Here is a 14,469-nt window from a genome sequence, read left to right on the forward strand (position 1 = left end):
ACGAAGGAATTGCTATTCCCTGCATCGGGAAGGAGGCCACCTCCGCAGGTTTTCAGGGCCATGTGGCAAGAGGTAGCCCAGGAGGTGCCAACCAACACAGTGGTGCAGAGAAACCTCACCCAGTGCCGGAAAAAAATTCACGACCTCTGTACATGCTTCCACACCTCCTCCATACCAGCCTCTCAACCTCTGTCTGCGCACACTGTGCAAACAACCACTACCCCACAACTCAACCACCAAGCATCTGTACATACTCACACTCACATCCTCATCTCACGCCTTGCCTGCATTCAAAACTATTCAACCATGACAGGCATATCTTCCATAGCTAGACTCTTACTCACACGAGTTCCTTTCTTTTGCAGACCAAGATGGCACATAACAGGAGGAAGCAGCAGCGGACTGGAGGAGGGGAACTTGAACTGCGGCCGCTGAGTGACCTTGAGGAGTGAGTGCTGCAGCTCATTGGCCCACAGGTAGTGGGTGCCGTGGCTGGCGGACACATCGACCCCACTTGGGGCAACAACGGTATCTCTATCTCCTCTCCTTTTCTCATACCACTTTCCCCCAAACAAGGAGGTTTTATCACTTTCCAATCCCCTCTACTTCTCTCATACCACTTCACCCACCCCATACCAGAAGGCTTAATCACTTTCCAGCTGATACTATCTGCATTCCTTGTTCCATTCCTGCCCCGCTGCCCTCACCTTAATGCGTGTCTTGTGCCATTTATGCTTTCCGATAACCAGGCAGCAACTGTGGAGCCTGCACCTCAGCCCACCCCCCCCCCCCCCCCCCCCCACACCCCCAAGAGATTCTGGAGGGAAGAAAAGCAGGAAAAGGAGCTGAACATTGCATTATTGCTTCTCTCATCCACAGGCAGCTCAGATACTGGCACTATGCATTCATTAGAGGTTTGGTTAGTAGAGGGGTCTACACTGGGTGATGCACTGGGGCCTAGTGGGCTGCAGCAAGGCCAAGGGAAAAGGGGACCTCAGGAGCCATCTCTCCGGAGGACTCTGATGAGGACCTCAATGGGGAGGCATTCACACTAAAGGTGATGGCCATGCACTCTGACATCATATGTGCAATGGCAAGTGTGCCCGAGAGCCTCTCGGCAGTGGTAAGGAGCGTGGAGGAATCCGCCTCCAGCATTGCACAGAGCTCTGCGCTCACCACGGAGCCCATCATTGCCAGTCTGCAGACGATGGTGGACTCCCAGAAAGACCGTGCGGACGATGTAGCAGCTTCCATTGCAGCACAGACGGAAGCAACTCAACAGCTTAGTGCTGTAATGCAGACAATGTTTGGTGGCATGGAAGCTCAGACTGCTCTCACACAGTCTCAGCTTGATGGCACGCAATGTCTTGCTGCTGTCATGCAGTCAGTGAGAACTGGCATTGAGTCTCAGACTGCTCTCACACAGTGTCAGCTTGATGCCACACATGGTCTGTGTTATATATGTGGACTTGTATTTACTCTGTACAGCCACCAGAGGGCTCATCCCCTGGAGTCCCAAGGGATCCCATAATCCCTTGGGAGCACGAGTATTTAAGGAGGCTTCACAGGAGACCTGCAATAAAAGACTACGGTCACACTTTACTTTGAACTCACAGTGTTCAGTCTGACTCTTTCTCCATACACAATAGTCTGATTAATGTCATGCAGTCAATGACTGCTGGCATCAAGTCTCAGACTGCTCTCATGCAGTTTCAGCTGGATGCACACGTGCTCTGACTGCTGCAATCACCGCTGGGTACACCACAGTCCACCGGGGATCTCATAGTTTCGCAGCAGCCCACCAAGCTGAGGTGCTGCCCTGGGGGAGTGCCACCGGGTAAGTGGAGCAGGAACCTGCTGACCTCTCTCAGGATGACAGCATTCCTGAGCCCAGCATTGCCACTCCGCCATTGCACTTGACCCAGCCGGTCGCCGCCCAGCCTGAGGTGGTGCAGTCTACAGCCGGGCCTTCCAGGCCTAGAGCTCATCGAGCGCGTCCTGCAAGGCCATCTGTAGTCTCTGGCCCTGACACTCAGCAGCCTTCCACCAGCTGTGCTTCAGCCTTAGGAGACACACTGCGGAGGAGCACAAGGGGCGATATATAGAAATGTACAAGGGTGATTATTAAATACATTATGAAAGCGTTTATTGGAATTATATAAATTTTGATTGGAATGTTTGCTGTTATCTCTTATTTCAGTTTTGAGGCATTGGTATGGAAGGGGAAATTAATGAGGTGTTGGGGACGTCCAGAGGAACCGGGAAGTGGGATGGAATTCACTGGAACCGAACTCTAATGAGACGGTTGTAGACCGCCTTTGCAGAATCACGATTAACTCACTGCCTCCTCTGTTGCTGGTGTTGCTGCTCCGGCTCCTCGTCCTCCTCCTGCTCCTCCTCGTCCTCCTCAAGTGGTGCAGCTATGCCTGATGGCAATGGCTGTGCCCTCATGATGGCGAGGTGTGCAGCATGCAGCATTCGATGAAGAATAGGGACATCCGCTCTGGCAAGTACTGGAGGACTCCTTCCAAGTGGTCAAGGCAGCAGAACCATTGCTTGAGCACTCCAATGGTCTCCTCCATGATATTCCTGGTTGTGTCCTGGCTCTCAATGTATGAGTGCTGGGCAGGAGTGTTGGGGTTGTGGAGGGGAGTCATCAGCCAGGTGAAGAGCGGATAGCCCTTGTCTCCGACAAGCCGCCGCAAGCTTGATGTGGTGGCTGGAACAGAGCTGGCACAACGCTCTGGCACAAGATGAAGGCATCGTGACTGCTGCCTGGATAGCGGGCATTCACGGTGAGGATTCTGCGTGTGTGGTCGCATACCAGCTGCACAGTGAGTGGAAGCCTTTGCGGTTAGAGATGGCCTCAAGATTGTGATGCGGTGCCCGCAAAGCAATGTGGGTGCAGTCAATGGCACCTTGCACCATGGGGAAGCCTGCTATCCTGACGAAGCCCGCTATCCTGACAAAACCACATGCACATCCCTCCTCCTTCTGTACAGAGCATCTGTGACCTCGTGGATGGAGCAATGGATGGCAAATAGGGAGATGTTGGAAATGTCTCCTGTCTCTCACTGGAAGGATAGATTGGCGTAGAAATTGAGCGCAATGGTGATTTTCACTGAAAGAGCCATCCTCACCCTGGTCTGAGGCTCGAGGTCGGGTTGCAGCAGATAGTAGAGCTCTCTGACCATGACTTTGCAGAAGGGCAGCCTTCAACACACTGTTCCTCAGTGAAAATGAAATTGCTGCCAGAATATCCTGGGAGGATAAGGTCTTCTGTTGCTGTCCCTGTTGGGCCTTTTCCCTCTGGCCACATTTTGCTGCCTTGCTCCCTCTCGTTCTCCCTGTGCTGCTCCGAGTGCTGCTCCCTGTCTTTCTCTCTGCATTTGTCTTCGCCTAAGTAGTCTCCGATGGTAATGTCGGAACAGGAGGTCGAGTGCCAAAACAGCCCCCATGAAACAATATAAATGTTGTGGTTTCAAATTCGCCCTCAATGATATAAGGAAATAGTTAGGAGGCAGAACAGTCCTTTAAATGAAAATTGCTGAAATCTGTCCATCAGCCACTCTAGCTTTGTGTTCGCAAGCTGCAAACAGTAATGGCCGACAAAAATTGTTTTACAAGATGGCACCTCCAGCCGACTTTTGACTGCAACTCGACAGCTGAAGCTGTCGTTGTCACCGCCCGACGATAAGTAAGGAGTTGCAGCTGAATTTCTCTTCCAGGGCGGTACCAGAGTGCTGCGCACGGCGATGACATCATCATCACCGGGCGCAACCAAATGGGCTGCTTCCAGCAAGAGCGGGCGATACCTCGTAGCGCCTTTACACAACCCTCCACCCCCCGCAATTCTGCAGGGAATGCTGTTCTCGTTGCACCCGGGTGAAAAACCATTTGCGTCCCGTTAGTGCCTCACAGAGACGCTAACAGCAGGCGCACAAGAGGCTCCTTAATCTCTTCTGCCTTCTATCCTATTACAGACCTTCCCTTTTGTTTGTTTCTCCCACCCCTTTCCCTGTCCTACACTTGCTTAAAAATCTGTTACATCTCTTAACTCTTTCCAGTTCTGACAAAGGGTCTTCAACCTGAAATGTTAACTCTGTTTCTCTCTCCACAGATGCTGCCTGATCTGCTGAGTATTTCCAGCATTTTCTGGTTTTATATAATATAAAAGTGTTAAAGGTTATTTGCATTACAGCTACAAGCATTCATCAGTAAATCACAAACTAACTAAACCCAAATCAAAGGGGAATATTTTAAATACAGAGGCATAGTTGGCTGACACCATTTTAAACAAACCACTATGCATTTTAGTCTGGCTGATGGGGAAGAGACGGTAATGTAGGGGATGGAATGAGAATTGTCACCTCTTTTCATTCTGGGTACATGAAATCCATCCCCTCTGCATCGTTCATACTCTTCTTGTTGCTCAATAAATTCATGCAGTTTTTGAATTTGATGGTCCATTTTCCTTTCAAATGATTCTTGCCTCTATCAAAATAAGATATATCACATGGTTTTATTGTAGATAGACTAATGGCATTTCTATATATTGAAAAACATGCCAATATATTAAGTGTGAATCATTCTGTTCCATTTCCCCCCTCTCCATATTTGTCCAGATATTGAGTTAATGCGGTAATATAATTATGGCTTTTGGCCTGATGTTCCAGAAGACAACCTTGAGTGGTTTGGTAAGGATCATTTTCTATGGTAGTTTTTCATCCCTCTGCTCTATATCAAGATGTCCCAGCCAAATCTGACAGATTAAGGGGGAGAAATTGGGGTCATTTGCGCCTCCAGTTAGCGCCCCCGGTCTCCTGCACCCAGGGATCGTGATGCCCCATTAACACCTGGATCTAAATTGGGTATTTCCCCCTGAAGCTGTCGATCTGGATGTGGGGTCCGTGCTGTGATCGTTCAGCCCGGCACTCTGCTGATCGCGCGGCTCCCCTACTCCCCAGTGGTCCAGGTAGGTGGATTCCCAATATGCAGAGTATGCAGCTTGGGCCCTTCCCTTTAATTCAGGGACGAGCCCCTTGTACATGGCAGCTCTGCACGGCCCGGTGTGTAGCACTGCTGAGCCATGCGCCCCACTCCTGAGCCATGTGCCCCGCTCCTGTCCCAGAAAGGAAGTGGAGCACCTGATTTCATGCTCCACTTCCTTTCAGAGTGGTAACCCCAATTTATCACGACAGGCGAGACATCTGTGCCTGGCGCAGAGTCTCGCACCTCGCGAGTGTTGTCACACCAATCGGGACGGTACCAAATTTCTACACCTAACTTTCTAATGGAAACTCACGTGTAAGTGTCAATCCATTTGAACTTGGATACTTTAGCTGTGTGATCAACATTCTATTATAGCTATTTTTAAGAGGAAAGTTTAAGGAGAATACTTGTTCAAGGTAGTCTCCATAAATATACAACATATTGGTCTTGACTCCGTGCAAGATTGACTAAGTGCAGTATTCAAGTCAAGCAGCATTAATGGGGAGAAGTATAATGGGATAAAGGGAGGAAATGGAATAAGAAAGAAGCAGATGAGAAGAGGAGGCGGGCTGGGGAAAGGGTTAAGGGTTGAGGAATGTAGAGAGGAGAGGAGAGTAGGAGAGGAGGTTAGGAGATGGGGAACAGGAGGTGAAGGGCTTGGGGTGGAAATAGAGCGGTAGGCGAAGGGGACATGGGAGGAGGGCATGGAGGTGGAGGAACAGGGAGGCTGATGGGGATGGGTCAGCATGGGAAGGGAATGTGGTCTTGGTTTGTTTACCTTCCTTCCCCTAAGGCACCAAATATCTTCTCAGTGGGGCAAGGCGGTGTCAGCTAAACATTCTCTCCCCTGAGTTGATGTCACCATCCATCACTCCAAGCACTGCCTTTCTTCTCTGGAGGTGGGTAGGGGGTGGGGAGATTGGGCTTCCTCTCAGGGCCAATTTCCATCTTGGCAGGGAAGGTCCATTTATTCCCTCTGACATACAAACTGACCAGAACAAGATCTGCAAGAGAATTGCTCAAAGGCAGTCAGTAAGTGGATATTAAAGAAATGCAAAACTTTCCAGAAAGGGGCGGAAAAAGTTTAGTTTAGAATGTTGGTCAGGATCTGGGGTGGGGGGTCACCTGAAGCTTTGCCTAAAGGTCTGGCTCTGCTTCACTCTCTATGACAACACATTGTTTCAGAAATACCAGGTGACCATGGGCTAGATTTTACACTTTTGCACAGATCGCCCAAAAATGGGCGGTATTTCTGGCGTAGGCAGTAAAAATGGGTTTTCAGATCGCCGGCTTGTCGCCCATTCTCAAAGCCCCTCATCTTCATTTTTGAGGCGTTACCACTAGCGATATGAAATGGGCAATAGCGTTAAATCTCTCTGACCTTCTGCCGTAAAGTGTCGCCGTCCTTAGCAATGGCATGGCAACGCCCGATTCCCGCAATTCAGGAGGTCAAGGATCATCATGACATGCGCAGAAGAGGAGAGAGAGGGAGCTGAGAGGTACTGAAGGCATGTGTGGATGTGGTATGACTGCTTTGGGAGGAAGGAGGGAGAGTTTAGAGCTTTAGAGCAAATAGGGAAACAAAAATTAGCTGTTACCAGCCAGATATTTGCCCGAATTTGGCCTATAATGGAGGGAGAGGAGGAAGCGTCACATCACACTGTGGAGACTGACGCTGGCGAGATCAGTGAGCTGGGATAGGAGCACATTGGAAGGCGCAAAAGAGCAAGGAGGTTCTCGGACAAGGCAAATGCCTCCCTCCTGCAGGAGGTCGAGTCATGCTGGTGTGATATGACCCAGGGAGGGCGTGGGAAGCCCACCTCAAAGGTCTACCAGAAGATATGGGCCAAGATAGCAGAGGTGGTCTCGTCGGCGACCAACAAAGTGCATGAGGGCAACCAATGCAGCAAATGATGGAACGACCGTGTGGGATCCGCAAGAGTAAGTATTACATTTATTTACATGTACTTATGTATTTATATAATTTGATTTGTAAGTCATGAATGACTATCAGCAGATGTGAGGTCTTTCACTTTTACCGGGAAGGTTGTCGACAAAGCCTGCGGTCACGTTGTACGTCTTTAGGTAAAGAATGATAATTATCATAATGTGTTCTATCAGTCTCTGTGACAGTACCTAGCAATGATATCATGAATGATCTCATGCCATGTCGTCCTGTCACCTTTTACAGAAGAAGCTATCGACGATGAGGTTCATGCAGAGGCGAACGGGTGGGGGGGCCACCAATCATCAGTGACATCACTGACATGGAGGAACGGGTGCTCACACTCGTGGGGTAGCACTCCCAGATGGCCACGGACACATCTGCAGAACCTGAAGTGATGCCAAGTGAGTAAAGCTTACACCATTGCGTGATGTAAAGTCAATAGATGCCATACCCACTCATATCCGAACAATCATATATGATAGATGATTTATAAAATTGTCCTATAAATAATGCTGGCCTAATGAAAATCATTGCAATGCAGAATGTGTTGATGGTCATAAAATGTGATGTCTGTGATGATTTTGATAGCGGTGGTGCTTTTGTCATGCATATGCTGTGTAGCGCTGGAATCACCTTGTGACCCTAACACCCCCTTCTCCTCTAATAACCTAATTTGTGTTTTGCAGCTCAGCCAGCAGCGCGACCCCAGGCAAGACCACAAAGCCAGAAGATGGGGGCGCGAGAACGGACTCGCCGGACGATCATACATCTGGTGCTGAGGAGCTCCAATTCTCGCCCGTCAATCCGCTGAGTCTGTTCTCTACGGATGAAAGCCCGGACTTCGAGGAATCTGCATCGCCACGCTCCAGAAGCCATTCCACCCCAAAGCCATCTAGTGCTTCTCCGGTCATTCCCGCCTCCACTCTGTAGGTACTGGCCCCAAGCACCTCGCCACAGGGCACCCCATTTGTCCCCAGGACGGCGCTGACCCCGCGGAGGTTTCATGGATGCGGCAGGTCTGGTCCACGAGTGTCACATGAGAGTGGAGAGATGGTACAGTTGTCCAGGAGGACTGTAGACATTGGTGACCAGCTCATCGAAGCATTGGTGGGCATATCCCGACAGCTGGCCACCATGACTGAGTACGTTCCGCGGATAGCGGAGGCCCTGGAAGCGATAGCCAGGAACACTGCTGCCACAGGCCTCCCAGTGGTCCCTGAGCGCGGCACTCCACCCCTAGGTTCTGCATCACCATTGAGAACGACAGATGAGAGGCAGGACCAAGATCCTGCTTCTGGATTAGAGAATGTTGCCCCTCAGCAACCCCGCAGCCGTATCCGTCCAACCACCGCCTCTGCCTTCATCCCCCCCCAATGAGGCACCGTCTGAGGAGCTCCTTGGCCAGGCGCCATGGAGCGAGGCGGGGAAGGGGTAGAGATGGGGAGTAGAAGGGGAGGGGGGGGGAAGGAAAGTGAGGTGCATGTCCGCAGGTGATGGCTGTGTTAGATCTCCATCTGGGTGTATGCAATTTATTGTAATGTATGGGGGGTGGGGGCCACCCTCCTGCTTTGCATTTATATTCTGTGTTGCTGGACATGTTAACCATTTGATTGATGTCAATGGTCGAAAAAGTGGGTTGCGGGCAGGGGTGGGGTGTTTTTGCCCGTGATACTTATGATTTCAGACCAATGTTGGTATAAAAAAATTTTTATTCAACATAACCTTGTTGCGCATTGTCTCAGATAGCTGGACCGTTACACACTGGTGATTCCTTAACATGAAAGGGTTAAATAAAACTTAACTTCAATCAACGTAAATTTTTAACTGGCACCAAGATGATGGCCACCATTGATGTCTGAGCTGCACACACACAGCAGTATGTCAGCGGTGTCACTCACAGCAAAATTCTTTCAGGCAAATCGTTCAGATATCAGCTCTTGATGTAAGAGTCTTGCAGCGATGTAGCCATCACGGGCCCTTTCCTGCGGTCTGGAGGGGGCGTGGGCATGGTTGACCTAGGGCCAACATGATTGTCTGGCCCTAGGTCAGCGTCCAGCCCCTCGTCCTCTTCTTCCTCTCTCTCCTGAGGTGGAGCATCAGTACCTTCTGGTAATTCTTGGCCCCTCCTGATAGCCAGATAGCTAGGTTGTGCACACGACCACGAATTTAGCTACTTGCTCAGGGTTGTATTGTAGCTCCCCTCCTGAGTGATCCAGGCAGTTATTGTTTTCTGGACCACATTGCGTGTGTCTCTGTGGCTCTGGTTGTATCACTTCTCGGCCTCAGTGTGGGTGTCACCAAGCATCCAGCATGGTTCTTGTGGATAACTCTTAAACATGTCAGAGACAGCGCTCTCACGCAGGATGTGCCCGGACATTTGGCATTCACTGCCATTATGATCTGGCTGTGGTCGACAATTAGTTGGACCTTAAGGGAGTGAAATTCTTTTCTGTTACGAAAAAGCTCTGGGTCCTGAGAAGGGGTCCGCATGGCAATGTGAGTGCACTGTATTGTTCCCTGCACCAACTTAGCAATGCGGTAGAATACTCCAGGCCCTGTCAGTCTGAGCTTCCGTGGCCATGGGGAAGCTGATAAAGTCTATCCTTCGTGCGTACAGGGCCGCCGTGACCTGTCTAATGCAACGATGGGTGGCATGGTGAGACAGAGGGGAAATCTCGACCGCGGAGGCCCGAAAGGAACCGGACGCGTAGAAAGACAGTGCCGCGGTGACATTGACCTCGACCGACACTGATGTCCTAATGGCAGGCTGCATATGTGGCCTGATGAGCTCACATATTTCATTGATCACCACCTTGTGGAAGCACAGTCTCCGAAGGCAGGCGTGCTCGGACACGTCGAGGTAAGACCTCTTCTCCCTGTAAGTGCGGGGTGTGTATGGTCTGGACCTCCTCCTCATTCTGGCACGTCTTAAATTGGGCACATAATGATGTGCAGCAGACATTGAGCCATTTGCACTCTGCAGCATCTGCGTATTAATCGATGCAGGCTGAGAAATGGCTGGCCCCATTGCAATGAAAGTATAGTAGCGATTGATCAGAAGCAATAATTTCCTCACTAAAATACACCGACAGTAAACCACCAATAGTCCAGAGTTTGAAACATTGGGCTAGACTTTCCACTAGGTAGCTAAGGCCCCAAAAAATGGGTCTTGTTCCAGCGATGTGGGATGTATCGCCCGTGCTGATCACCTGCACAAGGCCCATTTTTTTTTTGCGATTTTCCATTCGGCCTTACTCCAGCGATGTCAATTGGGCAATCTGATTTTTCGGCTATCTCAGGATTGCCCAAAGAAAATGGAAGTGAATGAAAAAAAAAGCTTCCCTTGCAAGGCTATACTACGCATGTGTAGCTTGATTTTTTTTTTAAGGTTGATTTTCTTTGCTGTGTTTTGAGAGGTCAGGAGTCGTCACACATGCTCAGAAGCTCTGAGGATCGGGGATAGAAAGAGAGGAGAAAGGAGAAAAGAGAAAGGAAAAAGCAGTTACTGGATTGTTTGAATTTATATAATAATATTACCCATATTTAGATAATGGAGGGATCATTGGAAAGGCGTAGGGCTAAGCCCTTCAGCAAGGAGGCCAATGATGCCCTCGTGAACATAGTCAGCGCGAGGTGGGAGGATGTGACACGGAGTGGGCATGGGAAACCTCCACCCTGTACATATCGGAGGATTTGGGCAGAGATTGCCGATGTGGTCATGTCGGCATCAAATGAAGCGCGGACACCGGACCGGTGCCGCAAAAGATGGAACAGCCTACTGGTGGCTGCCAGAATAAGTTGAAATTTATATTTGAAATCATCCATATGTATTATTTAATGATGTATGGAAATTGTAATTAGAATCTACAATGTTATTTCGTAATTTTTAAACATAACTAAATTATGAATAAATTTATGCACCCCAACATAAAGTTGAATGTTATAGTATGAAATATTTTATTTCTATGCAATGTAATGCAAATTTGTAATTGAACATATAAATCTGTCAGTCTTAAATGTTTATTGCCAAATCCATTTGCTTATGCCGTGCAATGTTATTTTATCATTTACAGAAGAAGATATCTATCAGCCACTGCGAGCAACGCAGGACAGGCGGGGGCTGTGCTATGCTGCAGTCTCTAAGTACTTACGAGGAGCTTGCAGTGGCCTTGGTGGGGCCAGAAAGCCGTTCGGTCACAACCCATGGTGTAGCCGAACCCACCCTTGAGTCGCTTGAGTAATGAGAACTGTGCATTGTGCAATGTGTGAATCAATAGTAAATACTACATTTGTTACGCAAGTAATCTTATGCAATTATAATGTAATTTGATATATAATTGAGATGTACTATTGATCTTCGAATGAGGTCATGTTAGGCCTGGTGATTGTTTGTGCATATGGGGTAATGGAAAGCATTGTAATGTTTTGAGTTCTTGAAAAATTGAGATGTATTGATTTGAATTGTTAAACGTTGTTTATAAATTTAATTTCTCTTTCAAAAGATCAACAAGTGTCTGTGAAGTCAGTGGACACTGACCCTTCTGCTGGAGGTGGAGGTGAAGAAGAAGATTTTTTTTGTGTGGGGGGGGGTGGGGAAAACAACTTGCGGCCATCTCTTTTGAGATGGATGAGGCACCGAAGCGGTGTACAGGTGGTGACGCCAAGGCACGTGACATTGCACACGCCGACCCCACGAAGGTCCGGTCAGCGTGATATGCACTCGCCTACCACGGAGGACCAGACGGAGAGCTTACTATCCCTGTGCAGGAAGACGGTCGCAATCGGTCGCGACCTTATCCAGGGGTTCGCGGGTTTCTCAGCTAATTGGAGCCAGTTCTCCACAACCTGGAGCGAGTTCTGCACGCGCTTCTCCAGCTGGTCTTCTGACAGTCACAGACTGTTCGGGGGACGTTGGAGGCGATTAGGGAGCAGACAGCCGCAACAAATGCCCTATAGCATGTGTTACTGGCTGGACATGGCGCTGCACCCCAAAGTGTCGTGTCCACTCGCAGCGAGACTCCAAGCACACAAGCAAGTACGGAGGACACAGTTCCTCCTGACTCGAAAGTAGAGCCTGAGGCTTCCGCTCCGTCACCTCCACCACGGCAGGAAGTCTTGCCATCGCAAACTGCACAATGCATTCGTGTCGGTCTGCGTAGACAAAAACGGGCAGGTAGGGTGCAAACACGAGGTGGGACAGGATCTGGAGGGAAACGTGTCCGCAGGTAGGAAGTGGGGAGTGTTTTTCAATAGTTCTGTTGTTACTTAAAATGGTCACTTGTTATCATTACTTAAATGTTCAATTTCTTCTAACGTTTTGGGGATGTGAGGGAAGGGTGGGTTGGAGGGAGGGTTGGAGGGAGGGTGTTGTTACCCTCATAAAAATTATATGTTAATAAAAAAAACATTTATTCAACAACTTTTGTGCCTTCTCTCTTAGTTACATTAGTTTTCAAATGTAGTTTTTCATGCATATATATGTTTATTTATTCTGTTATTATACCAGTACTTTAAACTTTACTTAAACTAATTCAGATGATAGGCCAGTGCAGGAAAGACAAGAAGAAAACGCCACGGAAATGAAACTTTTGATTAACCTTAACTGTAATTGAACATTTGAATATCCACAATTAATAGTTCATGCAAAGCTTTCATTAATGAGCTGCTGACGCAAAAACTTAGCAGCCGTGTAACTACCACTGGCTACTGGTCTTCGGGAAAGGTGTGGTGGTACCGGTGCTAGATCGCCAGGCTGATTAAGCTCCCCTATGTCCTCGCCCGTCTGTTCCTCCTCTTCATCCTCGCCGGCTGCCTCTTCTGTCTCATCTCCTTCTGGAGATGGACCTGCAGTATGATCTGGCATTATTTGTCCTCTCTTTATAGCTAGGTTATAGCATGCAACACACCACAATAAACTCTGCTACCTGATCAGGGTGGTACTGCAGGCTGCCTCCAGAATGATCCAGGCATCTGAAGCGCTGCTTTAGGACTCCAATTGTCTTTTCAACAATGTTGCGAGTCGCTATGTGAATATTCACGTAAGATGTGTGCATCATGGATGCTGCCAGGAAATGTAGCATTCACTGTTAAAATTGTTTGATTGCAGTCGACAACAAGCTGCATATTTAGTGAGTGGAACCCCTTTCTGTTACGAAACACCTCTGCGTTCTTTAAAGGTGCTTTCAGGGCAATATGCGAGCAGTCTATTGCTCCCTGCACCTTGGGGAAGTCTGCTATTCTCGAGAACCCCAAAGTCCTCTCGGTCTGTGCCTCCCTGGTCATTGGGAAGATTATGAAGTCCATCCTGCGAGCGTAAAGGGCTTCAGTCACCTGTCGGATTCAGCAGTGTGTAGCGTGCTGAGAGATATGGCAGATGTCGCCAGCTGAAGCCTGAAAAGATCCTGATCCGTAAAAGGCTAGGGCAGCAGTAACCTTCACCTCAACGGACAGTGCGGTTCTGATGGTGCTGGAAGGCTGCAGGTCATCCTTGACAAGTTGACATATCTCATCGATGACCTCCTTCCGGAATCGCAGCCTCCTAAGACAAGCATTTTCAGACAAGTTCAGGTAAGATTGCTTTTCCAAGTACCTTTGTTGGCTGTACGGTCTCCTCCTCTGTCTTCGTCTCCATCTATGCATTACTCTGCCACATCTTTGATTGATCCTTTCAGTAACCAGTGTGTGAGCAGTTGCAATTAAAGGCAGGGAAAGCATAGGCCCCATATCACTATCAATAATTACTTTCACTAATTTTAATAATCTCTCTACTCTATACTCTCTAATCACTGTACTCTGCACGCTCTGTACTCTCTACACTGTATACCAGTCAGTTTGATAGGCCCCAACAATTTCAGTAAATAACTTCACTATGTAAAAGCTATTTACAAAATAACTTCAATATATAAAAACTATTTACCAAAAATAAGTTGATAATACCTATTTATATTCCCTGTCCCAATATTCTGAGTACAATTATCTTCAATTTAACTCTCTAAATAACTCACAACTAATTCTCCACCCTTCCTCCGAAGTTCAAAATGGCGGCCGTAATGCCAATTTCCTTCTCTTAGGCCCAGAAAAAGCAACTATTTTTCAGCAGTCTTTTGGGCCTTTCATCGGCCCAGTGAAGTGCATGCTAGGTGCCGAAACTTGGGATGGGCCTTGTGTGGGCGATCATTTGGACGATCATCTCGGCGATCAAAGTGGAAACTTAGGCACCTGTTTTTCCGGCGATATTTTGAGCTTAGTTTCCATTTTTTGCTCAAAATGGGCGATAGAGGTCCATTTTGGGCGATAGATGGGCGATGTGAAGTGGAAAGTCTAGCCCATAGTCTGTTGAGATGGTCACTTCACCCGAGAAGAATTCCAGAGTCAATCCAATCTCCCCCGAAGTTGAAGCAGTCTTTTGAATGAAGCGACCTGCGATTTTAAAAATGGCGCCCACACCGCTGCGATCCATTCAGAACAGTTCCACTTTTCCTGAGCGGTGTTTTGGGCAAGCGATATTGTGGGCGAGATGGTGAAAGTGA

The 14,469-nt window shown here is 48.5% G+C and overlaps 1 protein-coding gene across 1 annotated transcript in view; it reads right to left on the reverse strand.

Annotated features, from left to right (window-relative positions):
- Window positions 1-4,233: 4,233 nt before the first annotated feature.
- The window catches only part of LOC139266131 (fibrous sheath-interacting protein 2-like), a 67,327-nt gene continuing 57,091 nt past the window's right edge, over window positions 4,234-14,469 (reverse strand). The window contains exon 8 of the mRNA XM_070883977.1: window positions 4,234-4,494. Coding sequence (XP_070740078.1) covers window positions 4,234-4,494 — 261 coding nt within the window. The remainder of the gene's footprint in view (window positions 4,495-14,469) is intronic.

This window comes from Pristiophorus japonicus, chromosome 6 (assembly GCF_044704955.1).
Source record: "Pristiophorus japonicus isolate sPriJap1 chromosome 6, sPriJap1.hap1, whole genome shotgun sequence".
NCBI classification, from domain to species: Eukaryota; Metazoa; Chordata; class Chondrichthyes; family Pristiophoridae; genus Pristiophorus; species Pristiophorus japonicus.